At 51.2% G+C, this 25321-nt stretch overlaps 1 protein-coding gene across 2 annotated transcripts; it reads right to left on the bottom strand.

Annotated features, from left to right (window-relative positions):
* Positions 1-6312: 6312 nt before the first annotated feature.
* Positions 6313-17682, bottom strand: BSG (basigin (Ok blood group)). Of its 2 annotated transcripts, XM_053581635.1 has the most exons (8): positions 17523-17678; positions 11132-11479; positions 9831-9987; positions 8855-8937; positions 8552-8688; positions 8143-8419; positions 7410-7434; positions 6313-7260 (listed from the first exon to the last, which is right to left on the bottom strand). In XM_053581635.1, exons 1-8 carry the CDS (start codon positions 17584-17586, stop codon positions 7197-7199), a joined length of 1155 nt encoding a protein of 384 aa, XP_053437610.1. In that variant the 5' UTR covers positions 17587-17678; the 3' UTR covers positions 6313-7196. The 2 variants fall into 2 exon arrangements, with proteins under 2 accessions (XP_053437610.1, XP_053437611.1); XM_053581636.1 differs by lacking the exon at positions 11132-11479 and having other exon boundaries at positions 17523-17682.
* Between the last annotated feature and the right edge of the window lie 7639 nt (positions 17683-25321).

Here is a 25321-nt window from a genome sequence, read left to right on the forward strand (position 1 = left end):
AAATATATGTAAGGATTCTTTTTTTTTTTTTTTTTTGCAGTTTTTGGCCAGGGCTGGGTTTGAGCCTGCCACCTCCAGCATATGGGGCCGGCGCCCTACCCCTTTGAGCCACATACACCACCCAACATGTAGGGATTCTTTACTATCTGTGGTGGCATGACAGCTTTAATGATTCTTTCACTAAATATTGCTGGGCTTTTTTCTCTTCCTTGAACCACCTCTAACAATTTAGAAAAGTTGATGTGTTTCACCTGAATGGTTTTGATGGCTATCATATGGTTGTGGAGATGGAGTCCTCTTTGACTCATTGGTAATCCACTCTGGGTTCCACTGGGGGATTGCTTGATTTCCAAGTGGAAGATTTTATTTAGTGCTTGAAGCTGATCTCCATAAACCTAATCAGCTGCCCAAATCCTATTTCTTTTTGAGTAGCAATGTGAGAGCAAGACTCATACATCCATCTAGGTTAAATAAAAAACAATTGTCTGGGCGGTGCCTGTGATTCAGTGAATAGGGCGCTGGCCCATATACCGAGGGTGGCCTGATCAAGTATGGCCCCGACCAAACTGCAACAAAAAATAGCTGGGCATTGCGGAGGGTGCCTATTGTTCCAGCTACTTGGGAGGCTGAGGCAAGAGAATCACCTAAGCCCAGGAGTTGGAGGGTGCTGTGAGCTGTGACGCCACAGCACTCTACCAAGGGTGACAAAGTGAGACTGTCTGTAAACAAACAAACAAACAAAAAAACAATCACAAGGTGTTCAAATTCTTCTATGAACCTTCCTGGGTCAGCTGAGAAGCTTTCCAGTCTTACATGTTTTGAGATTTCCCATTGAGAATGGAATGTGGGCTCAGTGCCTGTGGCTCAAGGGGCTAAGGCGCCACCCACATACACCTGAGCTGGCAGGTTCGACTCCAGCTGAGGCCCACCAAACAACAATGATGGCTGCAACCAAAAAATAGCCAGGCATTGTGGCAGGCGCCTGTAGTCCCAGCTACTTGAGAGGTGGAGGCAAGAGAATTGCTTGAGCCCGGGAGTTTGAGGTTGCTGCGAACTGTGATGCCATGGCACTCTACTCAGGGTGACAGCTTGAGGCTCTGTCTCAAAAAAAAAAGAGAGAGAGAGAGAATGGAATGTGGACCATCATAGGCTGCCTTGGGGGCCCTGATACTTCCTGTAAAGGACACATGGAAAGTAGATTTGGACTTGAGAAAGAGAGAGAAAGAGGAAGAGATGAACCATTGTTGAGCTTGAAGTTTCTGTGGGGCCAAGGCTGCACCCACAGTCCTTTTGTCTTCACTTGATTTCTTTTCTGAAATTTAAGGTTTGTCCGGAGCTATAGAGGCACTCAGACCTTTTTCTGTCCCCCTAATTTGACACTTCTCCACACAACACTCACATATTGCAGGTATATGAAGGCTTGAATACAGGGAGTTTCTGACCAACTCCCTCCCTTCTACAAAAGAGATCTAATTGTAGGATAGTATTTGAGTTGAGATTCCTGTTCTTGACCAGGCCTGGTGGTTCATCCTAGCACTCTGGAAGGCCAAGGCAGGTGGATTACCTGAGCTCAGGAGGTGGAGACCAGCCTGAGCAAGAAGGAGACCCTGTCTCTGCTAGAAACAGAAAAAAAAACTAGCTGGGCATTGTGGCGGGCACCTGTGTTCCCAGCTATTTGGAGGGCTGCAGCAGGAGGATCGCTTGAGCCCAAGAGTTTGAGGTTGCTGTGAGATATGACACCATGGCACTCTACCCAGGGTGACAGAGAACTCTTGTCTCAAAAAAATAAATAAAAGGACTCCCATTCTCAGCTAGGATTCTCTGCTTGGCAGTTGGTATTGAGGCCAGGCTGTGTTGCAGAAAAACACTAATTTCATTTTGCAGAGGCTGTAGAGTCCAAAGGGTCTTTCAGTTTTGTTTTGTTTTTTTTTTTAGGCAGAGTCTCTTTTTGTCACCCTTGGTAGAGTGCTATGGCATCATAGCTCACAGCAACCTCAGACTCTTAGGCTCAAGCAATTCTCTTGCCTCAGCCTCCTGAGTAGCTGGGACTACAGGCATCTGCCACAATGCCTGGCTATTTTTAGAGACAGGGGTCTTGCTCTTGCTCAGGCTGGTCTTGAATCTGTGAGCTCAGGCAATCCACCCGCCTTAGCCTCCCAGAGTGCTAGGATTATAGGCGTGAGCCCCCGTGTGCTGGCCCAATCAGTTTGTTTGGTTTTTTTGAATGTCATTTAATACAATCTTTCAGTTTTTAAACAGACATCTCAGGGTATAATTGGTGGAGACTGAGGTTTCCTGTCCCATTGTCTCTATGAGAAGAGAACAGAATATACCAAGAGTAGATTAACTATAAAGTAGGAGGTGCTGCCTAGAGTCCCAGAACTTAGTTTCCCAGCCCATTTCCTTAGACCAGGCATCCTCAAACTTTTAAAACAGGGGGCCAATTCACTGTCCCTCAGACCCCTGGAGGGCCGGACTACAGTTTAAAAAAAAACAACTATGAACAAATTCCTATGCATACTGCACATATCTTATTTTGAAGTAAAAAACAAAACGGGAACAAATACAATTCACATCACTTTATGTGGCCTGCGGGCCGCAGTTTGAGGACGCCTGCCTTAGACCCTCCTTGGAATGGTAGAGAAGGAAAAAGAGAGGCTGATTTGGAAGTGTGAGCAGCCTCACCACCAAGCTTTAGCACAGGAATGAGGGTCCCTAAGAGTCCCTGTGGCCAGCAGATTTGGCTCAGAGCTTGCTTAGTTAGGCTCTGCCCAACCTCCCCGGTGAACCAGGAATCCCTGGTCTCAGTAAGTCAGCTGCCACCCATTTAGATTTCCTTCTCCTGGGTGGAACTTCACTGTGGGAACACTACATCTTATCCACATGGTTGGAGACCTCCCCTGGCTCTGGAGACCCAGTGAAAACTCCCTCTGCCCCCACCATGATGATATAGCAGATGAGATGGCAGGGGTTGGTCTACTCTCAGTTCTCTATGTCTGAAACAGCATGAGACATCATGGGACATAGTCCTAGAAAACTAAGTTCAAATAGGAAAGAGAAAGACAGGAGAGAGAACACTTACGTTACCACAGGGGCTGCACTGGAGTCAAGGTTTCCAGCCAAGTATCTGCTCACCTGCTCCGTTACTTCCTCAGCCCAAAGACAAACCACTCCCCACAGTGAGCAGTCTGGAAGCCCATCAACTGAGGGCGAGGGGAGTCCTATAACATCTGGACTGGCAAATAGAAGGATCTGATGTCATAACAAAAAGGACAGGAACTTTGGGGTTTGTGCCATATTTGTACAACTCACCATGTCTCATCAGACTTGGGAAAGCAAGTGGACATAAAGATGATGTGACAAGGCAACCTCCAATAAACACCAAAAAAAAAAAAAAAAAAGGATCAGCTGTGTGTGTGCATGACAACCTGAGTGTCTTTTCCCTGGCCTATCTCCCCAGTGTCTATGATGGAAAGTGGGGCCTTGGTTCTGCTAATTTGGGTCTCCACACATTTTCCTTTCTCTGCCAAGTTCGTCCCAGGGCCCTTTGGTGGAAAGACCAAAGTCTGATGGTGCCTAACTCTGGCTGATTCCATTGCAGGGGCTTCTGCTGCCAACCACAGTGGGAACCTGAGGTGTCACCTGTTCCTGCCCTGGATCCATAAAATGGGAGGTGCTGCCTAGAGCCCCAGCACTTGGCCCCCAGCCCATTTCCTTAGACCCCCCTGGGAGGTTCAATAAGGAAAAGGAGAAGCTGATTTGGAGGTGTGAGCAACCTGACCACCAGGTTTAGCACACCCCAGCCCAAGAATGAGGTCTTCTTCTGATGGCCATCCCAGTCCTGTCCCTGTGTCTGTTGGGACTCCTAAGACCCTGAGGTTCCCAGAGGAGGCTGGCAGCCATTTCCTGAACACCTGGACATGCAACAAAACTGATCTTACCAAATCTCGGCAGCTATAGCTGCCTCATCTCACCTCTGGGGAAACTGAGGCAGGCTTCAGTGAACTGCCACCAAGAACACTTAGTGACCATGGCACCCCTGCACTGGGCAGAGGGCTGCATGTCACAGGCTCTCTGCTAGGTAAATCAGAATGCTCAGCACTGCAAGAAGATGTATAATGCTACATGCTGAGGGATTGTAGTATTATTATTATTTTTTTGCAGTTTTTTTTGCTGGGGGTTGGGTTTGAACCTGCCACCTCCGGCATATGAGACCAGTGCCCTATCCCTTTGAGCCACAGGCATTGCCCGGGATTGTATTTTTGCCAGTCAGGTTTCTCTATGGGCAAAGAAAAATAATGGTAAGAAAAACACCTTACAGTATGGACAGGGACTTTCTTTTTTCTTCTTTTTTTTTTGAGACAGTCTCACTTTGTCGCCCTCAGTAAAGTGCTATGGCGTCACAGCTCACAGCAACCTCTAGCTCTTGGGCTTAGGTGATTCTCTTGCCTCAGCCTCCCGAGTAGCTGGGACTACGGGCACCCACCACAACACCCGGCTATTTTTTGTTGCAGTTTGACTGGGGCTGGGTTCAAACCCACCACCCTCAGTATATGGGGCCAGCGCCCTACAGACTGAGTTACAGGCACCACCGACAGGGACTTTCTTTAGGGGAGAGAAACCCATGGGGAGCCCAGGCCCTGCCCTCTTACCAGCCATCTGTGGCCCTTGCAAGCCCTTGTCTACCAGCCTGGCAGCCCCTACTTTTCACCTTAAAGAGTCTAAGCCCCAGTGATTTGTGCCTGGCCCCCAGGGTGAGATGGGCCCCAAGTGGGACGAAGAGGGCTGAGCTGCATGAGGGTAGGCAGGGGGTGAGCACAGGCTAACCCTCAGTGTGCCCAGGCCACTCCTACCCGGGATGAGTCCTCCACAAGCCTCATGGTCATCACCACTCTTCCCACTGGATGCTTCTGCCTGTGCATGCAGAATTCCCAGGGCCAAGTATACTACACTGCCTAATCCATGTCTCTGAATGAATGTCACTTAATATTTAAGTGGGTGGTTCCCTCAGGACTCCAGGGGCCCAGGAGGCGGCCTGTCTTGCCCACATAGGGCTGCAGCCAGGGAAAACTAGGCCAATGGTATCCTGCTGTAGTTGAGGGGCTCCCCTGACTCACAGCCTCAGGCAGGTGGTGGGTGCATGGCGCCCTCTCGTGGCACTGCCAGGAAGGGCCAGCCCACAGCCCCTTACCCCAACCTCCGGGATGGGGCTAAAGGACCCTGAGCCAGCTTCAGCTCCTCCCCTGAGGATTCAGTGGACCTTCCCAAGGGTTGTGGAGGAACACAGGAGGTAGCGGGTGGCCTTGCATAGTGGCTCACAACCATGATCCCATTCTCCTCTTCCCTGGGGAGCACCCGGCGGCCATAGGCACTAGCAAACAAATCAGGCCAGGAACAGGGCTGCAGTCCAGATCCTCAGACTAAGACATCCTAATTTAATTCTCTTATTTCAGAGCCGTCCCTAACTTGTGGCTGAAGAGTTAAGTGTTTTTTCAGCTAAAGTGCTGGATTTCTTCATAACATTGAAAAATGCAGATTTCTTATCTGATCATGGATTTCTGGCTTCTCTGGGAACTGCTCTGAGACCCCTTCTGCCTCCTGAGGTACAGCTACCACCCACCCAAGACTCTTTATCTAGACCAGCTGGAGGCATGCTCAGTAGTCTGTGTGGGTCCAGGTGTCTGGTGAAGGCCACCATCTGTCCCATTCCCTCTCTGCTACCTCCACCCTCTGATTACTGCTCCTCCAAATTCTCCTCAGCCCTAGGACCTGTCTATGCCCATCCTGCTTGCTACAGCTGTCGGGGTACAGGCTGAGCTGGGTGGGCAGATGGCAAGTGACCCCTCTCCTAAGACTGTCTCTTCTTGGCTGGAACCAAATTCTGGGACCGTCCTTGGGCTCTGGGGCTCAGAAGGCTGAAGAGCCTGAGATTAGTGCACAAGTGGACCCCTGGAGCCCACGCAGGCCGCATTGCATTCCTCTGCCCAATTCCTGCCGTGGCGGACCACATGGACCTTGGTAGGTGGACCTGAGCATCCTGCACACCCCACTGGGCAGCAATGAGGGACCAGTAGGCAGTCTCTCTTCTCTCAGGGCCCATCCCTATCCCCCATCGCACCCTGAGAATTGAGCTCCAGCCCAGGTGTCAGTCTCACGCTCTCCCCAGCCTGTGCCCCAACACTCTGCTGAGCATCTCCATCCCCTGTACAGTCTCAGTGGACCTGTCCTGACACAAAGGCCCTGCTGCAGCCAAGGGTGGACACAGCTCTTCTGGGAAATCCAACCCCACCCAGGCACAGACAGGAGCCAGGAGAGGACAAAATGGGTCAGTCTTTATTGTTGATGGGTAGGCAGAAGAAAGGGGGTCTCACTGAGCCCTGATGCTGTGGAGAGGGAGCTGCCTGCTGTGAGCCGAGCTGGGGAACAGGCTTCTGCAGTTTTGGAGCCCTGGTTGGAGCACTGGGGTCCTGGCAAACCTCCCTTAAGTTGCCAAGACAGCTCTGACACTGGACACACAGGCATGGAAGGGGACTTGGGGGGTCACTTGGGAGCTGTGATAGGGTCACCCTGAGTGCAGGTCCTCTGCAGCCATAAGTCAGAGCCACCCCTGAGACTCTCTTGAGTCAAATATAGACTTGTGGCCTTCAGAAAATAAAAGAGCAAGGTACAACCAGACAGCATCAGCCTCAGACAGGCAGGACAGGGACACCTCACATGACCTGTGACCTTCCACAAAGAGCAGGGACTTGGCACTGACTTGGGCCAATGGAGAGGGATGCCCCCACCCACACTGTGACTCAGACCTGGTGGCTAAAAGCCACAGGGATGGCCAAAAGGCTTAGAAGACCACAGCAACTCTCTGGGGCTCTCATAAAAGATTTAAAAAGAAAAAACAAAACCCTAAGGAATAGAATTCTATATGCAGAAAACCCAAGTTTAGTTAAAAAAAAAAAAAGAAAAGAAAAAATAGTATATGATTTGAATTTACAATTGGCTTGCTTTCAGGATTTTCTTTAAGAGGTGAGAAAATTTGGAACTTTGCAAACACTAGGAATGGACTTCCAGCAAAAGAGGCAAAACTGCAGATAGGATGTGACCTGGGGGCAGGGGAAGGGTGCTCAGAAGATGGGATTGAAGGTCAATGTAGGGTTGTGGCCTCTGGGGGCAGCCAACAGGGGCAGTGCCCTGAACGTCGCTCAGGTGGAGTTCCTCTGGCGGATGTTCTTGTCCTTATCGTTCACGTGCTGCCCACTGCTCTTCCTGGGGGTGTTAGGGGCAGCGGTTCAGTGCTCAGGAGGCCATGGCAACTCGGTGCCTAGGTCCAACCACACACCCAGCACCCCTAAGCCCACCCTGCTTGCCCCTGTAGGCGGCTCCTTGAACCCCTGAAACCTCCAAGAGGGACTTACAGGGGTGCAGAGCCCGCGTCGTCATCTGGAAACCAACAGCCAGCATGGAAGAAAAGAGGACAGACCATCAGAACTGTCCCCGGACAAGCCCCCTTGCAGGGGGCATCTATTATGCTGGTCCTGCCTTAGTTTCCCTGAGGGAGAGGCTTGGTGGAGCTGATCAACCCTGCCCTGCATAGATATTCTAAAGCTGAACCATGTAGGAGAAGCCAGTCTCCCGGTGGGGTGTACCCTAGAATGAGCTGTCTGGAGCCACAGCCTCAAAGCTCTTGTCCCTGACCGGCCAGCATTCAAGGAACAGCGACCATAGGCTCTGTGCCTGGTTTATGCAGGCCCTATGAGGCAGATCAGTTACGCTGGTGCACGCAGGTGGGGAGCTTGGCCCCAGGGCCACCAGGGGCCAGAGCTGCTATCATGGGCAGGTCTTAGGCCCACATGGCACCCACAGCTCAGGCCTCAGCAGCTGAGGGTGGCACTTACCATGGAGGACACCAGCTTGCAGCCAAGTGAGGGTGGGGGAGAAAAGGGGCAGGTGAGGCTGTGGGCAGCAGCCCCCCCAGCCTGCTCACCTAGGGTGGATGCTGAGAACCATTGGAACTCAGTCCCATACCCCCAGAGGCCACAACCCCATACTGACTCTCAATCCCACCCTCTCCCCCTTGGGGCTCCTTGGTCCTGAGCTCCTGGCCTTGTTGGCAGAGCCACCCCAAGAACAGGTTGTGTGGCAGCTCACCATCCAGAATCTCCTCAGGCTTCCGGCGTTTCTCATAGATGAAGATGATGGTAACCAGCACCAGCACCTCTGCCACAATGCCCAGGAAGGGCCAGAGGGCGGCAAGGCGGCTGCGAACACGCAGAGTGATCTCAGCGTGGTCAGAGCCTACAGAGCTGCTGCCGTTGCACACATACTTGCCAGGGTCAGAGTTCATGTCCAGGTTGATGATGCGCAACTCTGACTTGGCCTCAAGGGAGCTCACAAAGAACCTGCTCTGGGAGCCATTCATGATAACCTGAGGGTGGGGGGAAGGACTGTCTATAACCGGAGAGTGAAGCCTGTGCCCCCAGCTGTGGGCCTCCCCTATCCCCATCTGGTCCCTGAAGAGTGGAACCTATGGCCCCCCATTCCCAGATGTGGGCCTAACCTGGTCTCCAGATTCAGTTGTCTTGTGCCAGACCCAGTCAGTGACCGCGGGGAAGGAGTCTGACTTGCAGGCCAGTGTTATTGTCTCCCCCTCATTGGCATGCTCTGACTTCTTCACAGCTTTAACATGGGGGGGCCCTAGAGTAAACCAAGCAAGGGAGCCTTGAACCGCAGGACTGCAGGCAGTCCCTCTTCTGCTCCCGGCAGCAGAGGGGTTGGTCTCCTGGGCCCTTCTCTGACCTCCAGCATGCCCTGGCTCTGGCTATGTGCTAGGCCCACCTGTACCCTGGCCTATAGGACTTACCTCTCAGTGGAATGTTGGCCCTGCCTGCAGGCTCAGGGAGGAAGACACATGAGTACTCTCCTGAGCGGTCATCGGGGTCCACGCTACAACGAGAGCAGGTGGTGAGCTGAGTGAGCCCATAATACAGGGCAGTCTCTCCTCACAGGAATTCAAGTAGGGTTCTCTAGGGCTCCAACCACAGCACAGGGGAAAAGGGAGACTGTCCCAAGTTCAACTGAAATCTTGACAGAACCCATAGGCCCTGCAGGTGCAAGGGCCCCTCAATGCACTGAGCAATCTCATGTCTCTGGCCTACCCCTCTGCACCCTTCACCCTGTGAACCATCTTCTCAGTGAGCCCAGAAACAAAAAAGGCTCAGTGCTCCACAGCCAGCCTGATCCTCAATTAGGTAGGACAAGACTTTGACTATTATGGTGTCTGGGGTCTGAGCTTCTCTGTGTCAGAAACAAAGCTGTTGGGCCAGGCGTGTGGTTCATGCCTGTAATCCTAGTACTCTAGAAGGCCGAGGTGGGTGAATTGCCCTAAGCTCACAGGTTTGAGACCAGCCTGAGCGAGATGAGATCCACATCTCTAAAAATAGCCGGGTGTTGTGGTGGGTGCCTATAGTCCCAACTACTTGGGAGGCTAAGGCAAGAGAATCACTTGTGCCCAAGAGTTTGAGTTGCGTTGAGCTATGATGCCATGGCATGCTACTGAGGCTGACAAGGTGAGACTCTGTCTCAAAATAAACAAACAAAAAAACAAAGCTGTTGAGGCCCCACGTGTACATGGGATCCCAGTAAGTTGGGCCGCAGGTTCCAGGTCAGGGCTGGTGGAGCCCAGGCAGCTTCCAGGTGGTTGGGAGTCCGTGCAGAGCTTGTTTTCAACTGCCTGAATCAAGCCCTGTGACCAGACACTGCTGGTCAGAACATCCACCCAGTGGGCACCCAACAGTTCCTGGGGCAGCACCCCCGGCCCACCTCCCCAGGTCACTCACTAGTACTCCATCTTCAGGCCGGGGTTTGAGTCCTCCTTCACAACCTGGCCGGCCTTCACCCAGCGGTGGCCAGTGATCTCCATTGTGCTCTCATTCAAGGCGCAGGTGAGGCGTGTCTTGGGGCCCATCTCATCAATGAAAATGGAGACTGCACCGGCTGCAGACCCCATCAGCTAAGGTCAGGCCCAGGAGGAGAGGGAGGACCACAGCTCCCCTGCACCTCTACCCACTCCTCCCGGAATTCCCTAAGGACTGAGGCCCACATGGAGAGCTTTTGATTGGCTCCCCCTGAAAGAGGGACGCTGCAATCCTTTCAACAAGTCCCTTTAGGAAAGGGCCCTTCGCTGACAAAGCAGGCAGGATTTGGTCTAAAGCCATGCTGCTGGACCAGTGCCTAGTGTTTCTGCCTAGGATATGTCTGACTTGGACCTAGGTATGGGAACAAACCCCACCCTAAATCCTTGAACAGAGATCAAGGCATCCACCTGCTGGAGGCAATCCCGTAACACTCCAGAAATTCCTTTCTAAAAACAAATATTGTACCACCTAGGCACTGTGTCCTCATTTAGTGGCCTTTTACATTTTCTCCCCAGAGGTACACGTGACCCCCCTTAAGGGGGTTCCCCATTTCCTAGGAGGCATGAGCTTCCCAGAGGACCCCCAGCAGCCCAGGGAGCTGCCAGGTTCTCACCAGTTCCCAACCAGCGCAGACCTCTTGGTTAGTTTTCCATGTTCCCTTTAGAAATCCAAACTTGAAAATAATTTTCATTTAGAATTAGACATTGAGAAACACACAGAAGGCTCTGGAGAGCTGTGAGCCTGGGCTGAGCTGGGTGGGGGTGGTTCCTCAGGCTTGCAGTGTGGACCCCAGACCCACTGGACAAGCACACAGGGGTAGGGTGGGGCACAGGCCAGCGAGAGGGAGCTGGGCAGGTGCTCAGGGGAGCAGGAGCAGAGATGGACTGGATGAAGGATGAAGGACTTAATCGGACAAAGGAAGGGAATGGAACGGAACGGAACGGAACTCAACGGATCGGATCAAATGGAAAGGAAGGACTGAAGAGGAGGAAAGCAAAGGGCCCACCTGCTAAAGGACAGAGCCACACTGATGCTGAGACACTGAACTCACCCACATCCAGACCCAAGGCCCTCTCTGTCCAGGCAGTGGGGTCCCCAATGGGGGAAGAGTGGGAGGGAGAGTTGGGCAGGAGAGTGTCTAGGTTCTATCGAGCAGGAGCCTGGAGGTGAGTGACACAAGAGGGAAACTGAGGGAGGTGGTGAGGGAGGTGCCCACCACTCACGTTCAAGGACTAGCACAATCGCCTGGGCTCGGACCCACTTGACCCTAGGTGGCCGGGTCAGGTGGTTGCGGTCCGGGTCGTTGCTGGCCCGGCACTCATAGGTGCCTGCATCCTTTGCAGAGAGCTTGTGAATGGAGATGGTGCTGGCTGCATGCTGGCGATAGGTGGTGTGGATGTGGACGCGGTCGAGCCAGGCGCCGTCCCACAGCTGGGAGCAGGTATCGTTGGGACCATTCCCTTCAAACCACCACTGGATCTCAGGGATGGGACTGCCCACAGCCTCACAGTGCAGCTCCACACTGCTCCCTGCCCACCTCTCCTGGGACAGGGGCGACCTTACAAAGCCGGCTAGAGGGGAAAGGGTTAATGCCCTTGTCAGAGCCCTAGAGAAAAGACAGAGTGCCCCCAGGGGAAGGCTTCCCCACAGGACTCCCAGCCCAGGCCTGGCTGGTGAGCTGGTTTCCTTTAGCCTGTGGAAGAGTGGCAGTGTTGAGGTAAGAGGGGCAGGATATAAGAAAGGCCATGTGAGACTAAATGGGTGGCTCCAGGTAGCAATTGGTGTCCCACCAGGACCCCTGATATTCTCTGTGGCCAGTGACTTTTGACAGCACAAGTATAAAACCACATATGGTTTCAACATAGGTGAAAGTGGTGAAAGATTATCCCCCGCGCCCCCAGAATAATCAGAGGTTGTGACCTCAACCCAAGGGCTGCCCAGAACTGCCCCTGGAAGCCCCAGCTTGGACAGTCATCCTAATGTCTGGAATGCAGACCCTGAAGGCAACATCCTCTGACTTCTGCCTGATTCCCCACCCAGGAAAAACAACCAATACCAGAGTCCTGCATGTGCAATTCTTTCTGTTCACACCAGAGACCTGGTCAGTCCTTAAGAAAATAAAACCTCTCCTAGCTACTTGGGAGGCTGAGGCAAGAGAATCGCCTAAGCCCAAGAGCTGGAGGTTGCTATGAGCTGTGATGCCACAGCACTCTATCGAGGGCAACAAAGTGAGACTCTGTCTCAAAAAAATACATAAATAAATAAAAACCTCATAACCCAAAGAGGCAGGCAGCCTTCATCCAGGAGATCTTACAGCTCTGTTGTGAGAACCACCTATGAGTAGGAAATGTGTCTCCTCAGGAAGTCTCTGAGGCCAGTGACCTGGTCCCTATGCAGAAGAGGGAGCTGGGCCAGGCAGGGCCCTCACTGGTCACCTACTGGTTCTTTCCTTGAATGGAACAGTTCTCAGAATCCCAAATCCCAGGAGGTCTGGAACAGCCAGGTCCAGAGGAGGTACAGGGAGCAGATGCTCCTCTTTCCCAGCCTGGTCTTTACAGCACCCCTCCCCTCAAATGAGCCTCTGGAGGGCAGGTGCTGTGGGCACTGCTACAACCCCTGTATGTGAGGATCTATGTCTGTACACACACCTGTGCAGCATACATTTGTGCACATGCAGTGCGCGCACACACACACACACACTCATGGCCACATAGCAGAGGACAGGTCATAGGCCCCAAAAACCTGGGGACATTCATATTGACCACCTCAGGTGGCCCAGAGGACCAAGGGCTGGGGGCAGACGCCACTAATGGTTTTCAGCAGTGCCACATTCACCAAGGGGTTGTCTTCTGGTAACCTACATTCCTTGGGAGTATTTTCCAGTTTGCAAAACTAGGAGCTACGTGCAGAGCTGTGAGTAGTGAGTCAGGGCAGGAAGTGAAGCCCAGGCAGGCTGGCGGCAAGCTCCTTCCTGCTCTGCTGTGGCCCTTCTCCTTGGGCCTAGGTAGCTGGCAGCCCCATCCTCGAACCTCAGGACTACATCTGGACCCAGCACCCTCTTTACCGAGGGGTGCCAGAAGAGAGGCTGCACCCAGGTCTCCACATGCCACTTTTAGGCAGTAGCAGAGGGCTCAAGACTCAGCTCTCAGAACCACAGAGAAAAGGCCTAAGGCAGGGCTGTTGCTAACGACCCCTAGCCCCGGGTTCTGAAGAGGGAGTGTGCATGCCTGTCCCTGAGACCTGGCTTCCATATCCACATCCATGTTTCTGGAGACCCTGGGCCAGAGGGTCACACTGCAGGGATTATGAGCTGGCCTGAGCAAGTTGCTATGATTCAGTCTCAGGACCACCCAGGTGTCCTGCTACACATTTTCAGTAGGGTGATATTGCCCCTAAGGGGACAAACTTGGTCTCAGATGTAACAATGGTCTGTGGCCCTTTGTAGTCCAAGGGGGATGTTAATATTAGTCTAAGTATTAAAATGTGGCTGGGGTAGGCCATTAGGGAAGAAGAATCTCCAAAGGCTCCTGGATGGAGAGTGGAGAGTGGGGGTGGATATGATAGAAAGACCTGCCCTCCAGCCCTCCAACCACCCTTGGCCACATCCCCTGGACCAGGAGCCTCTACCCAAGAGCACTAAGGTCGAGGAAAAGGCTTGACCCTCAGCCACCACCTCAGAAAATTAAAAATTTGATTCTGGCCATGTGATCAGTAACTCACGTTCTCAAGTAAAGTCACCTTCATTTAAAAACAGCCACCCCTCCTCCTTGTCTACTCGGCAGTCAGGCCAGGGCACAGGGCCAGGCAGGGCTATGTGGTAAACAAGCTGTGCTAGGAGCTCTGCAGAAGGCCAAAGGCCTTCTGCCAAAAGCCCCTCCCCAGACGGTGGCCCCTGCATACTGCAGTCCTGAGATAGGACCAAGAACATTCTGTGAAGCCAGTGTGGGTATCTCACCTGCTCTACCCTCCCCGCAATCCAGCCAGGTGCTGCCATCTCACCTGAGGCTAAGTGGTTGTCAAGGGCCCTCAGGACCCCACTAGAAAACCCAGACCCTCCTGCTCCTGACAAGAAAGCTAGAGGACACCCACCTCCAGCAGAAGCCCTTGAAATTAATTTCCAGAGAGCTGGCTTGCTCAGGAGGGGCAAACATATTCACTAATTCATAGAGAGAAAAGGAGTGACCATCCCATGTGAGACTTGGCCCTATGACCCAGACTTTCAGATCAGAATCCCTCCCTAGAAAAGGTAAAGCTGTTAAAAGTAAAAATGAAAAAATAAAGCATAAACACCTGTCCCAGATGAACTTGGACACACTTCCCAACACACAGGCTTTGCAGCAAGGATAGCCCCTGCCACAGACTCCATTTACTTCCTAGGCTGGACCTCTGGTGATTAAACCCAGTGCTAAGCTCTCTGCTTAACAAAAACCCTGCTCAGTCTCCCATGTAAGAGGAACATAATTATGAACTGTGCCACCTAGCATGGGAAGACCAAGGACCTTTACCCACTTGGCTGTCCAAATCAACTCAGTGTTGCTCCTGAAACCCAGACGAGGCTGGCTGACACCAGACACCAAGGGCTATTTCTAGAGAGCTCAGAGACAGTGGCTTATCTTCTGCATTCACCTTGCCAGGGGGCTCCTATCTATGTCTTCACAGAACTGGGGCCACGGCCCTTAACTAGAAGGCCTTCAATAAAGGGACATCTGGGTTTCAGGAAGAGGAAATCCTAAAAGTGGGTCAGAAGTAACCTGGTGGGCCTGGCCGGTGGCTCACACCTATAATCCTAGCACTCTAGGAGGCCAAGGTGGATTGCTTGAGCTCAGGAATTTGAGACCAGCCTCAGCAAAAGGAAGACTCTATCTCTACTAAAAAAAAAAAAAAGAAAACTAGTTGGGTGTCGTGGTGAGCACATATTGTCCTAGTCATTGGGGAGGCTGAGGCAAGAAATCACTTGAGCCCAAGAGTTTGAGATTGCTGTGAGCTATGATGCCATGGCATTCTACGAAGGGTGACAAAGTGAGACTCTGTCTCAAAAAATAAATAAATAAAAAAAAATAAAAAGAGTAACCTGGTGAAACTTCTCCAAGAGGAACCTCTTCTCCAGGCCTCCTGGGTGCTGGGGTTTCCTCTTAGGACGGCTACCCTGAGCCTCTACTCTGGTCCCTCTAAGAGTCCAGGCCCTCTGAGGTTGCTCTTTATTCCTCATGTGATGTTCACTTTAAATCTTTAACCAAGACATAAACAAGGGTTCTCAATCAAGTAAGAAAATGTCTCTCCATTGAGCAAGAAAGTCTTGTTGTTTTTCTGAAAAAATACCCCTCAGCCAGGCATGGTGGCTCATACCTATAATCCTAGCACTGTGGGAGGCCAAGGCAGGTAGATTGCCTGAATTTAGGAGTTCAAGTCCAGCCTGAGCAAGATCAAGACGCTGTCTCTAAAAAATAGGCGTTACGACTACAGCTGGGATCTGTAGTCCTAGCTACTCGGGAGGCTGAGACAAGAGGATCACTTGAGCCCAAGAGTTTAAGGTTGCTGTGACCTAAACATCATGGCACTCTACCAAAGGCAACAAAGTTAGACTCTATCTCAAAAAAAAAAAAAAAAAGAAAGAAAAAGAAAGAAAAATACCCCTCAGTGAGCATTTTCTTTTCTTTTCTTTTTTTTTTGGGGGGGATGGAATCTCATTTTGTCGCCCTGGGTAGAGTGCCATGGCGTCACAGCTCACAGCAATCTCCAGCTCTTGGGCTTAGGCAATTCCGTTGCCTTAGCCTCCCAAGTAGCTGGGACTACAGGCACCTGCCACAACGCCCGGCTATATTTTTTTTGTTGCAGTTTGGCCGGGGCCAGGTTTGAACCTGCCACCCTCAGTATATGGGGCTGGCACCCTACTCACTGAGCCACAGGTACTGCCCTCAGTGAGCATTTTCTTTCTTTCTTTCTTTTTTTTTTTTTTGTAGAGATGCAGTCTCACTTTATGGCCCTGGGTAGAGTGCCATGGCATCACACAGCTCACAGCAACCTCCAACTCTTGGGCTTAAGTGATTCTCTTGCCTCAGTCTCCTGAGTAGCTGGGACTACAGGCGCCCGCCACAACGCCCGGCTATTTTTTTTGGTTGCAATTCAGCCTAGGCTGGGTTTGAACCCGCCACCCTCAGCATATGGGGCCGGCGCCCCACCGACTGAGCCACAGGCGCCGCCCCAGTGAGCATTTTCTAAACCACACTTGCCCACCCCCACAAATGCCACTGAGACCTGAATGCCACCTGAGTCTGCTAAAACCAGTGTGATCAATGTAAACTTGGGACATCAGATATCTCCACTCCCGCCCCCAAGAGTTTCCCCACTTATAAAGGAGGAGGGATACTGAATTCCATCTCATTTGCACCCTGAAACTAGGCAAACTCAGAGAGCAGTACATGGCTCCTCCAGGAAGCCTGACAGGGGCTTAAGTGCCTGGGAGACACCATGGAGCAGGTGCACAGCCAGGGCAAGATGCCTGGGCCAAATCCTATGAAGAATGATAATCCCATCCGGAGCCAGAGAGCTGACCCACTTCAGGGCCATTCATGTGCAATGGTCTCAGTATCCATTGAGGACAATAGCCCATTTTCCAGACGAGAGTGCCAAGGTCACTGCATTGGGCAGCACAGGCCACATAGGGACCCCAAAGAGTCCCGGGGTGGAGGATCTGTGCCCTCACACTCCCCAGGAAGAGTGGACTGCACTCCAGGCCTCACCTTCAGCCACCTCCTCAGGCCTCGCAGTGTTCAGTCCATGGATGAGTTGGGCAGTGAGCAGCCCAGCCCCTGACTCCAGCTCCAGTCCAAAGAAGGACACTCGAAGAGCCAGGCTTGGGCTCAGTGGGAAGGGCAGGTGGGCCACCTCTAACCTGCTCCACTCATCCAAGGAGGGGTTAGGCTAAATCCTTCACCTGAGCCAGGGATACCTCCCAAGGCCATCCAAAACCAGAAGTTCACCTCCAACCCCTCAATTCTTAGCCCGGAAGTGTAGAGCTTCATGCTCATATACACCAAGGCAGGGACACCATCAGGGATTCACGGACCCCAGGTACCTCCAAACCTCAGGGATTTTTATCCCCAAGCACTGTCAGTGTTCACAAGAACACCAAAGTAATGCTTTTACTTCCAGGTGCTGCCCCTGCCTGGAAGGCGCCTAAGTCACTCAGGATTGGGGTCTCCTCATCCCCTGACGCCCTCCAGGTCAGGGGATGGGGTCCTCAACCCCGATGCCCTCCGAGTCCGGGGTCTCCTCACTCCCAGGCGCCCTCCGGGTCGGGGGGCTAGTCAACTCTAGGCGCACTCCTGGTTGAGGGATTCCTCAAACCTTGGCACCCTCCTGGTCTAGGGGCTCCACACCCCAGGCGCCCTCCAGATCGGCGCAGTCTCCTCACCCCCTGGGGCCTCCAGGTCGGGACCCCACACGCCGGTGGCTTCCCTTGGTCTCGGCCGAGCCTCCCGAGATCCCAAGGCTCGAGGTTCTCCCCTGGAGCCCTCTGGCCTCAGCCCCTACTCCGGCTCCGCGGCCCATAGCCTTGGCCGGGGGCCGCAAGTGGGCCCACTCCAGGCCCCGCGACCTCAGCTTGGTCCTCACCAGCCCCGGCGGCGCCTTCGACGCCCAGCAGCGCAAAGCCGAGCAGCACGAACACAGCCGCCATGTCACCTGTCTGCGCCGACCCCACCAAACCAACCAGTGCCGCCGCCCGCGGCCGCTATAAGAACAGGCGAGGGGCGAGGGCCGGCGCGCGCACGCAGGGAGGCGTCACGGGGGCGGGGCGTTCACAAGGCACGCCGGACGCCCTGCCTGCGCACGCGAGCACACGCAAACGCGTATGCGCACGCTCAGTGCTATGAAAGCCTGGTGGCTGTGGTACGTGACCCCGCGGGCTACTGCCCCGGGCCTGAGCGAAGTGTACGGCATTGCTATGAAACTGGGGCGGGGCCTGCAGGGACTGTGCAGAGCCATTGTTTCTCTCAAAGTTGCTGCTAGTTTAAAAGTAATTAAAATAGGATTGAATGGTAGATCTATTTTTAGATCTCTAAGTGTACACAGCTATGATTTAATATTAATTTAAAAAAGTAATTAAAATAGTAGATTTTGTGTTATGTAAATTTTAGCACAATTAAAGAGAAAAGTGGTTTTTTTTTTCTTTTTTTTTGGCCGGGGCCGGATTTGAACCCACCACCTCCGGTATGTGGGGCCAGTGCCCTACTCCTTTGAGCCACCTGTGCCACCTTTTTTTTTTGAGACAGAGTCTTACTATATCGCCCTCGGTAGAGTGCTGTGCCGTCACAGCTCACAGCGACCTCAAACTCTTGGGCTTAAGCGATTCTCTTGCCTCAGCCTCCGGAGTAGCTACAGGCGCCGGCCACAACGCCCGGGATGAGAAAAGTATTTGATTAGGCAAAAGGAAGCTACTTCTCCTGCCCCCAGAAAACATAACCTGAGGGCAGTTGAATTTGAATCTCAAAGAACAAATAATTTCTTGTGTTAAGAATCAGAATCGTGTGCAGGGCGGGGCGTGGTGGTTCACAGCCTGTAACCCTAGCACTCTGGGAGGCCGAGGCAGGCGAATGGCTGAGCTCAGGAGTTCGAGAGCAGCCTGAGCTGGAGCAAGACCCTGGCTCTAAAAATAGCCAGGCATTGTGGCCGGCGCCTGTAGCCCCAGCTACTCGGAGGCTGAGGCAAGAGAATCGCTTGAGCCCAAGAGTTGGAGGTTGCTGTGAGCTATGACAGGAGAGCACTCTACCGAGGGTGACAAAATAAAACTGTCTCAAAAATCAATCAATCAATCAGTTAATCCTGTGCAGGCCAAGCCTGTAATCCCAGCACTCTGGGAGGCCAAGGCAGGTGGATTGCTTGAGGTCAGGAGTTTGAGAATAACCTGAGCAAGCGCCCTGACGCCCATCTCTACTAAAAATAGAAAATATTAGCTGGACGTTGTGGTGTGCTCCGGGAGACCCACAACTCTGGAGGCTGAGACAGGAGGATCTCCTGAACTCAGGAGCTGGAGGTTGCTGGGCTGATGCCAAGGCATTCCAGCCTGGGTAACAGAGTGAGACTCTGTCTAAAAAAAAAGAGGAGAAAAAGAAAGTGAAAAGACAATCTAGGATAGGAGGAAATATTTTCAAATCCTGTATTTGTGAAGGACTTACATACAGAATATATAAAGAACACTTATAATTCAAGAATTAAAAGGCAGGCTCTGCGCCTGTGGCTCAGCAGCTAGGGAGCCAGCCACTTACACTGGAGCTGGTGGGTTCAAACCCAGCCCTCCCCTGCCAGACAACAATGACAACTGCAGCCAGAAAATGGCCTAACATTGTGGCGGTTACCTGTAATCCCAGCTACTTGGGAGGCTGAGGCAAGAGAATCACTTAGGCCCAAGAGTCTGAGGTTGTTGTCAGCTGTGACACCACATCACTCTACCTAGGGCGACTTAGTGAGACTCTGTCTCAAAACAAACAAACACCACCACCACAACAAAAAACCAAAGTTTAAAGGCAGATAACCCAATTTAACAATGGACAAAGGATTCAAATACACATTTCTCCAAAGAAGATAAACAAATGGCTAACAAGTACATGAAAAGATCTCAATATCATTAGCTGCCAGGGAAATGCAAATCAGTCACCACCTTCACATCCCTAAGTGGGCTACAAAAAGGTAGATAATAAGTTTTTTTGTGAGAAACTGAAACTGCCATACACAGTAGCTGAATTCTCAAAATGATGGGACAACTGGGAACACAACCCAGCTGTTCCTCAAAAGGTCCTTGAATAGACCTTTTATATTATAGAGTTACTATAATATTTAACCCAGCAATTGCATCCCTGGATATATGCTCAAGAAAAATGAAAACTCATGTCTGCACAAAAACTTGTATACAAATGTTCACAGTAGCAGATTGACACAGGCTAAAAAGTTGAACAACCCACATGTCTTTCAACAGATAAAAGGATAAACAAAATGTGATGTAGTCGTACAATGGAATATCACTCAGCCATGAAAAATAAAAGGGCTCTGACAGGCCACACGTGGATGGATCTTGAAGACTTCATGCTCAGTGAGAGAACAGAAGGGTACGCAGTGTGTGATTCCACTCATATGAAATGTTCAGAACAGGCAGATCCACAGAGACAGGGAGTGCACCTGAGGGTGCAATGAGTAGAGGGGTGGGGAATGACTGCTGACAGGGACAGAACTTCCTTTTAGGGTGATGAGAATGTTCTAAAACTGGCCATAGTGGTGATTGCACAACTCTGTGCAGATACTTAAAATCATTGAACTGTGACTCAGCACCTGTAGCACAGTGGTTATGGCACCAGCCACATATACCCAGGCTGGTGGGTTTGAACCCAACCCGGGCCAACTAAACAATAATCAACTGTAACAAAAAAATAGCTGGGTGTTGTGGTGGGCTTCTATAGTCCCAGCTACTTGGGAGGCTGAGGTTTAAGCCGAAGACTTTGAGGTTGCTGTGAGCTGTGATGCCACGGCACTCTACTGAGGGAGACAGCTTGAGACTCTGTCTAAAAAAAAGAAAAAAATCATTGAACTGTGTCTGGGCATGATGGTAATGCTGTAATCTTAGCACTCTGGAAGGTAAGGTAGGTGAATTGCTTAAGCTCAGGAGTTTGAGACCAGCTGAGCAAGAGCAAGACCCAATCTCTGAAAATAGCCTTGTGTTGTGGTCCTAGCCTGTGTGTGCTTGTAGTCCCAGCTACAGGTGATCCTCTTGCCTTTCAGCCTCCTGAGTAGCTAAGAATATATGCACCTTCCAGGACACCTGGATAATTTCTCTATTTTTAGTAGAGATAGGGTTCTTGCTTTTGCTCAGGCTGGTCTTGAACTCTTGAGTTCAAGCCGTCCTCCTGTCTGTGTTTCCCAGAGTGTTAGGATTACAGACATGAACCACCATGCCCAGCTGAACTGTACATTTTAAATGGGTGAGTTATATGATAAAGTAATAATACCTCCATTAAAAATAAGGGCAACTGGACTCAGTGGCTCATGCCTGTAGTCCCAGGTACTTCAGAGGCCAAGACAGGAGGATCCCTTGATCCCAGGAGTTGGATGCTACAGTGAGCTATAATTCTGCCACTGCACTCCAGCCCAGGTATCAGAGTGAGACCAAGACTTTTAAAATCAGTCAATCAATCAAAACAAAGCAGGGGTTATGGGACTGATGGCTTCACTCTGGGAGACTCACTGGCATCAGGTCCCTTGAAACTTCGGAAATGCCCAGAGCCAAAGAGCCCCAACCCCAGGGGTCATCAGGCTTGAAAAGTTCACATGGAGGGAGATCCAAGCTACGTGCAGAACTAGGGCAGAAGATGAAGCCCTGGAACGGCCAGCTGGCTTCAAAGCCCCTCTCAGGATGGTAAACAACTGCAGGGCCAGCAGAATTCCTGCCACTGCACTATCCTTCCCTGGCAGGTCCCTGAGGCTGGGCTGAGGACAGGCCTGTGGGAAATTTCAGGGTCCCCAGGAGGCCTTGGCTTAGGTTTACAAAATAAAGCCTGGCTTTATTTTGAAGACCCAGGGTGTTTTTTTTGTTGTTGTTGTTTTTGTTTTTTGAGACAGAGTATTACTCTGTCACCCTGGGTAGAGTGGCATGTCATCATAGCTCACAGCAACCTCAAACTCCTGGACACAAGCAATCCTCTTGCCTTAGCCTGGTCCCCAGTAGCTGGGACTACAATCACCCACCACAGCGCCCAGCTAGTTTTTCTACTTTTAGTAGAAATGTATCTCACTCTTGCTCAGCCTGGTCTTTAACTCCTGATCTGAAGCAATCCACCCACCTGGGCCTCCCAGAGTCCTAGCATTACAGGTGTGAGCTACCATGCCTGACTGAAGACCTAGTTTTTGGTCCTTTCTCTGGAAAGTCTCCTCAGCTCTCAGGCAGAGCCTGGGAACTCCTACCTAGATCCCACCGTGCTCAGTCCTGGCCCCTCTGGAAGGAGCATCTGACTGAGTTCCCTTCTACTTCCAAGAAGAGGCCTTCCAGGACAACCTGTGGAGAGTGGCCAGATTTGGCAAGTAAGAATAGAGAGTACCGCAAGAGGCACTTTACCTAACAATTGTAATCAGTGTAACTGGCTTATTGTACCCTCAATGAATCCCCCACAATAAAAAAAAAAAAAAAAAAAAGAATAGAGAGTACCAAGTAAAATTTAAATTTCATATTTTATAAAGATAGATTATGTTTTAGTAAAAGTGTATCCCATACAATATATGGGATATACTTAGACTAAAAAGTATCTATTGACCATCTGAAACTTGCATTTAACTGGGTGCCCAGATGGCTCCTCTCACCTGCCACCCTTTTACTTCTTCTCCTTGTGGTGGTCACCCCAGCGTTGCTGTCTGGGACCCCACTGTGCCCCTAATGAGGTGTGGGTGAGTGACCAACGGGATTGTCACTAGTCATCCCACCCTGGCCTCAGTTTGGCAGCTTCTCTGGAGTGTAGCTAGATTTCAGATCTGGACATCTTTCTCAAATGGAAGTGCAAGGAAAGCCACTCTTTTCTTTGGCCTATTCCCCACTTTTCTCTGCGCAGGAGGCTGTGTTTAAAGAGACACACAGGCTTCTTGGCGGGGAGCCCAAAGCCCTTCCTTCTTTGTTTGATCAGCCAAAGTCCTCTCAGCAGTCCTCAGGCCTGGCCCTGCTGACCCTGAGGGCCCCCAATCTTGGACCCAGTACCACTGACACTGTCTCCTGCCACCAAGCCTTAGCTTGGGCAGTGCCACCTCCTACCCACTCCCACTCTGGCACAGACTGCTCCTTCCTGTCTCCAGGAGCCTGGGACACAACATGGGGTGTCAGCCTCATTGGTTTGTTTTCTACTTTTTTTTATAAAACCTTTCAAACCGACACTTCAGGAGACAGAAGGTGCCAGGCCCACCATGTAATTATGTGACTGTTTCACTCTCTATGCCTTGTCCGTTTGTCTATCACTGAGACCATCGTTATTCCTTTGTGTATGTTTTTTCTGAAAGGTGGAGGCTTTGAATTCCGGTTTATTTTCAGGTGGCTGAGACAATTTCAAGTAATGGGTGGGGAGGAGCGTGGATTCTACCGTAAGAGCCCTGAAGGTCCTGGGTGTCTGAGCAGAGCACGGCAATTGCCTGATGTAAGTTGTGACCAGAAGCCTCAGCAGACACTGGAGACTGCCAGCATCAAGAGTCCAAGGTGGGAGGATGCCCAGGAATGGGACCTGACAGCTATGTCTCCCAGAACCTGTACTGTGACCCTATTTGTTTTTTTTTTTTTCTTTTTTTTTTTTGTAGAGACAGAGTCTCACTGTACCGCCCTCGGGTAGAGTGCTGTGGCGTCACACGGCTCACAGCAACCTCCAACTCCTGGGCTTACGCGATTCTCTTGCCTCAGCCTCCCGAGCAGCTGGGACTACAGGCGCCCGCCACAACGCCCGGCTATTTTTTGGTTGCAGTTTGGCCGGGGCTGGGTTTGAACCCGCCACCCTCGGCATATGGGGCTGGCGCCCTACTCACTGAGCCACAGGCGCCGCCCTGTGTGACCCTATTTGTAAAAAGGGTCTTTTTGGATATGATCAAGTTAGGATCTGGAGATGAGATCATCTCGGGTTATGGGGGGACCCTGAATCCAATGACAAGTGTCCTTGTAAGACATCCAATGACAAGTGTCCTTATAAGACATACAGGGGCTCTGCGCTTGTATAAGACATACAGCAGCTCTCACAAGCTGCTAAGATGCCGGCCACATACACTCATACTGGAGATGGTGGTTCAAATCCAGCCTGGGCCCGCCAAACAACAGTGACAACTACAACCAAAAAAAAAATAGGTGGGCGTTGTGGCAGGCACCTATAATCCCAGCTACTTGGGAAATTGAGGCAAGAGAATTGCTTAAGCCCAAGAGTTGGAGGTTGCTGTGAGCTGTGATGCTACAGCACTCTACTGAGGGTGACAGCTTGAGACTGTCTCAAAAAAAAAAAAAAGAAAAGAAAAAAAGACATATAGGGAGACTCAGACACAGAGGAGAAGCCACTAGAGAGATGTAGCCATAAGCCACAGACCTCTGGTGCCCCCAGAAGCTGGGAGAGGCAGGAAAAATCCTCCTCTGAAGCCTTTCTCAGCCCTGGTGACACCTTGATTTTAGACTTCTGGTCTCCAGATCTGTCAAAGAACCAATTCCTGTTATTTTAAACCAGTTTGTGGATGTTTATTACACAGCCAAGGGGATTCATACTGGTAGGAGGGGCAGGATTCTGTTGATGGCAACCCCTTAATGCTGGGGTTGGTGGAGCACAGGAATGTGGGGTGGGAGATGTGGCTGTGTGATGGGCTCTTTTCTGTGGCAGGCAGGGAGCTGGGTGGTCAGGACTGGTTCCCTCCCTGTGGTAGAGGGGAGTGGCTGGGCTTTACAGCAGACGCACCCTGGCGGGTGGAGCAGCATGTCCCCATCTTGCCTGAGCCACCCTACAAGGCTTTTGGCTTTCACTGCCCTCTGACCTCCTGGGCCAACTGATATTATCCCAGAAAGATGACAGATGGTTCCTGCAAATGGAACCAACACCTTTGCAACCCCTGGACCTTTGGGCTGTAGACCCACACGTGTGGGGTCCTCTCTTCATGGGCCCATGAATGTGTGATCTTTCCTAGCGTGGTGGTAGATAGAGATAAATTAAAACTAAAATATAAATATGGAAGGAGAGGTCAGCTTCATCCACTAGTTTTTTTTTTTTTTTTTTGAGACAGAGTGTCATTTTGACACCCTTGATAGAGTGCTATGGCGTCACAGCTCACAGCAACCTCAAACTCTTGGGCTCATGCAATTCTCTTGCATCAGCCTCCCAAGTAGCTCGGACTATACGCACCTGCCACAATGCCCAGGTAGTTTTAGAGACCACACAACACCCGGGTATTTTTAGAGACGAAGGTCTTGCTCTTGTTCAGGCTGGTCTTGAACTCCTGAGCTCAGGCAATCCACCCTCCTCAGCCTCTGAGCGTGCTAGGATTACAGGCATGAGCCACCATGCCTGGCCACCCATGTTGTTGTGTTGTTGTTACCACTGATAACTAACTTAGAAAAGTGTCTTTTAGCTGCACCCATAGTTATTTGTGATGTTGGGAACCTTTAGGGTCATCGTTGTCAGTCAGTAGGAGGTCCTCTACCAACCTCCTACTAGTTGAGTGTTAAGATTTCCTGACTTTTCAAGTCTTAGTGTTATGCTGGAATAATGGAAGGGCTCTTTCCCTTTCAACTATTTGTTTTGAAAATTTCTCAAACTACAAGTGTAAGGAAAACACTCTGAACACCCAACAACCTTTCACCTGGATTCTCCAAATGTAAGTATTTTGCCACATTTGCCTGTGTGCTCTCTCTGTCTTGTTTCTCTCTGTGT

The sequence above is a fragment of the Nycticebus coucang genome, chromosome 2 (genome assembly GCF_027406575.1).
Source record: "Nycticebus coucang isolate mNycCou1 chromosome 2, mNycCou1.pri, whole genome shotgun sequence".
Classification (NCBI taxonomy): domain Eukaryota; kingdom Metazoa; phylum Chordata; class Mammalia; order Primates; family Lorisidae; genus Nycticebus; species Nycticebus coucang.

Coding starts and splice junctions, on each gene's coding strand:
- BSG (XM_053581635.1), bottom strand. CDS start 17,586: ATGGCGGCTGTGTTCGTGCTGCTCGGCTTTGCGCTGCTGGGCGTCGAA. Junction 11,480..17,522: donor CGAAGGCGCCGCCGGGGCTG/GTGAGGACCAAG, acceptor TTTCCCCTCTAG/CCGGCTTTGTAAGGTCGCCC. Junction 8,938..9,830: donor GGCCTGAAGATGGAGTACTA/GTGAGTGACCTG, acceptor CTCTCGTTGTAG/CGTGGACCCCGATGACCGCT.